General features: G+C 43.9%; 2 protein-coding genes across 5 annotated transcripts in view; both read right to left on the minus strand.

Moving 5' to 3' along the window:
* Timm8a (translocase of inner mitochondrial membrane 8A) overlaps positions 1 to 3,136 on the minus strand; it is a 16,044-nt gene extending 12,908 nt beyond the window's left edge. The window contains 2 exon segments of the mRNA XM_031376162.1: positions 4 to 67; positions 2,722 to 3,136. Coding sequence (XP_031232022.1) covers positions 4 to 67; positions 2,722 to 2,853 — 196 coding nt within the window. The 5' untranslated portion in view covers positions 2,854 to 3,136.
* A 460-nt stretch (positions 3,137 to 3,596) lies between these two features.
* The window catches only part of Btk (Bruton tyrosine kinase), a 46,384-nt gene continuing 44,160 nt past the window's right edge, over positions 3,597 to 5,820 (minus strand). For all 4 annotated transcript variants that reach the window (XM_031367922.1, XM_031367930.1, XM_031367939.1 and 1 more), the window contains one exon: positions 3,597 to 4,067. In XM_031367922.1, the coding sequence (XP_031223782.1) occupies positions 3,996 to 4,067 (72 nt within the window). In that variant the 3' untranslated portion in view covers positions 3,597 to 3,995. The remainder of the gene's footprint in view (positions 4,068 to 5,820) is intronic.

Raw genomic sequence — 5,820 nt, forward strand, 5'->3', positions numbered from 1 at the left:
CGCAGTTCACAAAACAGGCCTCAGCCCGACTGTCCAACTTAGGCCCAGGCTTATCCATGCACTTCTCCTGTTGAGAACAAGAAACAGAATCACAAAGGGAACTTGCGAATAAAGGTCCTTTGCGTATAGAAATAATTCTGCCTAAATCATATGATTTGTTAATACATTTAGACCTGTTTTCTCTTACCTGTGGCATCTAGTTTAGAATTGTAAGTGTTTTTCTGTGTGTGTTTGTGTGTGGGGGGGGAGGAGGGACACATGTAACTAGAAAGAAGACTATGATAGAAGGAAATCAAAGGAAGGCAAGAAATACATGTGCTAAAAGAACACACATGCCATGATGAAGCCCATGGGTCTTTTTTATGCTGACCGAAAAAATTTATGTGAAATTTATATATATAAAATATGTAAAATTTATATAAAAATTTTCACATTTGGCATCTTACCAATTGTTAAGCAAATGGATATAGGCTTACATTTCAGTTAGCACTTGGGAGGCAGAAACAGGTGGATCTGAATTGGAGGCCAGTCAGGACTACACAGACAAACCCTCTCTCGCCACCCCCCCAAAAAACCCCACCTTTTTCTAGATTAGACATTAACTGTCTTTAAATGAACTGTTGAAGAAAATGATTAAGAGATAAATCAGGTGCCCTAAAAAGAACAAAGAAAATCTACATACCAACATTCTATAACCTTGTTTATAACCTTGTTTATTTAAAACAGTGTTGATTGTCTTTTGAGATAGTCTTCCTATGTAGGGTTAGATAGCCTGGAAATTATGACCCCTTTGTCTCTGCTTCCAAAGGTCGGGGACTGATTATCCTACCCAACACACCAAAGGTTCTTGAATCCCCTCAAGGAGAAATGAAAAGCTAATGTTTTCTAAAGAAGGCTCTGTATTTCAGTTTTTTTTAAAAATGCTTTGACAATTTCCTACATGTATATGAAATACTTTGATCATATTCACCATTGCACTCTAGCCCCTCCTTCTTCCCAACAATTCGTCATTCTACTGTGTCCCTTAGTATCCACTGAGTTTTAATCTGGGTTGCTTGCTTGAGCGTAGATATAGAGTTCTTTTATTAGAGCATGAGAAACTTACTCATGGCTATAACACTGGAAAAAAAATCCCTCTCTTCTAGCTCATTCTTTTTTTTAAGATTTATTATTAATTTATTTATTTATATGTAAGTACACTGTGGCTGTCTTCAGACACACCAGAAGAGGGCATCAGATCCCATTACAGATGGTTGTGAGCCACCATGTGATTGCTGGGAACTGAACTCAGGAACTCTGGAAGAGCAGTCTGTGACCATCGCCCCACTTCTAGCTCATTCTTTTAAGGCTTTTCAGGATAGGGTTTCTCTGTACAGCCCTGGTTGTCCTAGAACCCACTCTGTAGACCAGGCTGGCCACAAACTCAAGGGAATCAACTCAAGGATTAAAGGCAAGTACCATCATCAATCCTTAACAGGACTGATATGTAAATCCTTAACAGTCATTAATCATATCTAACTCCCACCCAAATATAACGAACCAAAGACTTTTAGAAAAAAATCTATCCTATCTTGATGGAGGCAGAGGCAGGAGGATCTCCAAATTCCAAAACAGCTACAGGGTGAACAGTAAAGCCCTGTCTCTAAAGATACATTTTTAAAAGCATTTTTAAAAAGCTGGAAGTGATAATGAATGACTAAACCTGGTACTTGAAAGGTAGGGGAAGCAGGAAGACGAGGGATTCAAGGTCATTTTCAGCTATTCTAAGCCATCCATTCAGTATGGTACCAGCCTAGAATACAGAAACCTTGTCTCAAAAAGAGAGGGAGGGAAAGAGGGAGGGGAGGGGGAAGAGAAGAGAAGAGAGAAGAGAAGAGAAAAGAGAAACCCTCTGATCCGAGACAAACCAGAATTAATGGTGCATTTCTAAAGAGCACTGTCCAGCAATATGTAAGTTTATAGAAAAAGGACCAAGTAAAGCAATGTCTGCATATAGTTTGAAGCTTGAAGGTGGTTCTCTGCTTTTATACACAACTCTCAGGAGTCTCTCCAATTCCAATGAATATTATCTTTGGCCTCTAAAATCCTTTAAGGTTTTATGTCAGTGGAGGGCGGTGTGCTGCTCTTGGCAACCAGAACACTTTGATCTCAGCTACAAACAAACGCCTCTGCCCCTTTGCCAAAGTCCCCTCTCCGAGCAGACTCAATTTCTCAACCTTCAAACCTTAATGGCTTGGAATTACACAACACAACGACTCACGGCGAAGGCAAATGAATTGTGTGTGTTAGGAGAGATTATGCCACTTTTATACTTAATGAGACAGAGCCGCTAGTCATTTCATCAGGAGGGGTTATATCTGGGTAATCTAGGCAAATCCTGAGCAGTCCAGACATAAGTCACAGACTCTCTGGGATTCGGGCTCCCTAAAATTCCAGGACTGGAGATTCTGATCAGTTCTAGTGGCCACCACTAAACAACTTCAACCTTGGGTGCTTCAGAGTGCTGGGTGGGATAGCGGTGTGTGTGTCTTCCAATCCTCTGCACCTATGGTCTCCCTGAGGAGTCACCGGAGTCCCTCCCGGCTCGGTGTACGGAAACTGAGAACCTGGAGTCCAGTCATGACCTCCCACTCTAGAAGTGCCCGACTTCCTAGCAAGTCCCGTGGGGGCAAGGGCACAGGAAAAGTAGGCACAGCGTCCGGATCTGAGTCCCGAGCTCACCCAGCAAAGTTCCGTCATCTGGTGCACCAGCTGCTGGAAGCGCTGCTTCTGCGTCTCCACCTCGATGAAATGCTGCAACTGGGGGTCCACGGCGCCCAGAGCCGAGCCTGAAGAGGACGCAGAGGACTCCATCCCGGCACGACCACGCGGGCCGAAGCGAGCACTACAGCGACTCGCCGACCTTCACGTGTCTGGGTGACGGAACCGGAACTACAACCTCCCCCGCCCCTGCCCCCGCCTCGGGGACCGCCCTGTGAGCTCACCGCGTCGTCGCGGGGCTGCTGTCCCCGCCGGCTCTGCCCGCTCCCCCCTGGAGCCACTGCTCTCCGCAGTCCTCGCGAGCGGGATCCGCTCCCCGCGGCAACACGGCGGAAACGCCCGGCCGTGGGAGCGAAAATCCGAAAAGAAAAGAGTAGCACAAAGGAAAAGAGGAAGTTGCTTCATCCCACGTGGTCCAGTGAAGGGCCCGCCCTCCAACCCCACCCTGCCCTCTTCCAAATTGCCCCGCGCTTTCTCAGCCCTGGCTTTACCCCCAAGCCAGAACTCTTCTCTGGAATTAACTAGCTACCGCGGGCCCCCTAAGTCCCTTTCTTTGATTTCCTCTTAAGGTATGGAAATGAGGCTCTGGCTGAGTTTGTTCCTAACTTTAAGATTTATTCAAAGGATACTGTTTCGTCTACTGTGTGGCCAGCACTGCGCAAAGTTTGTGAATGCGTCCAGAATTCAGAGGCAGGCTTTAACAAGAGTAAGAGGAGTGAAATGTGGGTTCTGTCGAGCTCTAGATTAGGAATACGTCAAACTAATGATAGGATTTTTTTTTTCAATTTTCTGGGAGCTTCAGGGCGACTGTGTAATAAATCAAAATAGATAACTTCTCTCTTTCCAATAATTTTATTGTATCAAAACAAGCCCTCCCATCTTAATGGCACCATTCCTACCCCCTTCCCCCAACTCTTAACACTTAACCAACAAGCTGTTGGACAACTAGTGGAGCTATTTACATCTTTCCCTCCCTTAAAATGTTCCCATCCCAAATTCAGTCTGTTAGGAGTCTTGTAGTTATGGGTAATACCAGGCACAGAAATTCCTTGGCCTTTGCTCAGAGCATTATGCCGGGGAGTGAGAGAAGAAAGGCATTCCTGGATGTACAGGGGCCTTTACACATTCAGTAAGAGCATGGAAGGCTAGAGCCCTGGAGCCAGGGAGCTCCTCAGGAAAAATGGAATTAGGGCTTGTAGGAGCGAGGAGTAGGTCCACGAAGCTTATCAGCCAGCTCAGGATTCTTCATCCATGACATCTAGGATGTTACTCAAGAGAATTTTGAAACTAGGACGTTCATCTGCTTTCTAAAACCAAAGAAAAATGGACAGTGTTACAGCATAGAATCCAGAATCCACAAGGAACCCTGTGTATTAAATCACAAAGTATTATGTTTATTAAGTCTATACTAAATACCCAGCAGCAGCATCTTCCTGATAACCTGCAAAGAGGAAAAAATGAAATTGTGGGTCTCCATAAAGTCCTTGTGTGCTTTTCAGCTTAGCAACTCGTTTTCTTTTTTATAATTTATTTTTATGTGCACTGGTGTTTCTTGCCTGCACATTTGTCTGTGTGAGGATGTCAGATCACCTGGAACTGGAGGTATGGATAGTTGTGAGCAGGCTGCCATGTGGGTACCGGGAATTGAAACTAGGTCCTCTGAAAGAGCAGCAAATGATCTTAACTACTGAGCCATCTCTCTAGCACATAATGGGAATGACTTTGGCCTTTATTTCTTTCTCCTTTGCTTCTCTTCTCAGAAACCAGGCAAGGACTGCCTAGCTGATCTTGCACCTGGCTGTTATACAAATGAGTCTAGGATTACTCTTTTACTTGTTCGTTCGTTTGTTTGTTACTGTTTTGTATTTTGTTATGTGTTTGATTTCAAGACAGGGTTTCTCTGTGTAGCCCTGGCTGTCAGGGAACTCGGTTGGCTGACCATGCTGGCCTTGAACTCTGAGATCCTCCTGTCTCTACTGGGAAGGATTAAAAGCTTGTGCCACCACTTCCCAGAACAACTCAAGTTACTTGTGTGATAAGAACAATTGGCAAATTAAGCTGACATGCTGATTAAGACTAAATTTATACAGACTACTCCATTATTTCAGAGCTTCAAATGAAAATGGTTATCAGGTGTGCTTAGCTGGTTGGCAGAACAGAACTCCTAAAGCCAGGGATAATGTTTAGCCAGGTTCCTAATGGATTTTCTGTGATTATAAAGCTAAATGAACAGAGAGGACTTAAGTTTGCAAAGCCCCAGACTGTCTGGAATGGACCCTTCACAACTAGGGCCTTGTGTTAGTCTGACTTTAAGTTTACTACTCTTTTGGAGATCCACAGACAGATTAAGGTTCTTTTAGAGGGCTCTTAGACTAGGACTTTTTTTAGATTTGTTTTTTTATTTTGAGACAGGATCTCTTTACATAGCCCTGGAGGTCCTAGAACTCACTAGACCAGGCTAGCCATCCTCAAACTCAAAGAGATCCACCTGCCTCTGCCTCCTGAATGCTGAGATCAAAGGCATGTGCAACCATGCCTGGCTGAGATTTTTTTTTAGTCTTTTGAGTCTTTTTTTTAAAAAGAAATTTTATTTTAGATTTTTGTTGTTTGTTTTGAGAGTGGATGTTACTCTATATCCCAGACTACTCTGGAATACAAGATGTAGCCCAGGCTAACCTAAAATTCATGGCAAAACCTCTGGCCTCAAATTCCCGAGTGTTGGGACTACATAGTTGTCCTGGGTGTTTTTGATAATTCAGGAAGGATTCATGACAGTATGGCTTCACTGTGTCAGAACTGAAGGGTCATCAATTTCATAGTACTTATATCAGTGGTTTTCAAGTATCAGCAGATCCTGGGAAACTTGAAAGGATTTCAGTGTTTCATACATAGCAGATGTACCGATAAAGAATCTCTGGAAAAGAAGCCCAGCAGTTCATGTTTTTAAAAATTCCTTAGGTGGCTGAGCGTGGTGGCACATGCCTTGTGAGTCCTGACACTTGGAAGGCAGAGACAGGTGGTTCTCTGTGAGTTCGAATTTGACCTGGTCTATAGTATGTT

This window comes from Mastomys coucha, chromosome X (genome assembly GCF_008632895.1).
Source record: "Mastomys coucha isolate ucsf_1 chromosome X, UCSF_Mcou_1, whole genome shotgun sequence".
Taxonomy (NCBI): Eukaryota; Metazoa; Chordata; class Mammalia; order Rodentia; family Muridae; genus Mastomys; species Mastomys coucha.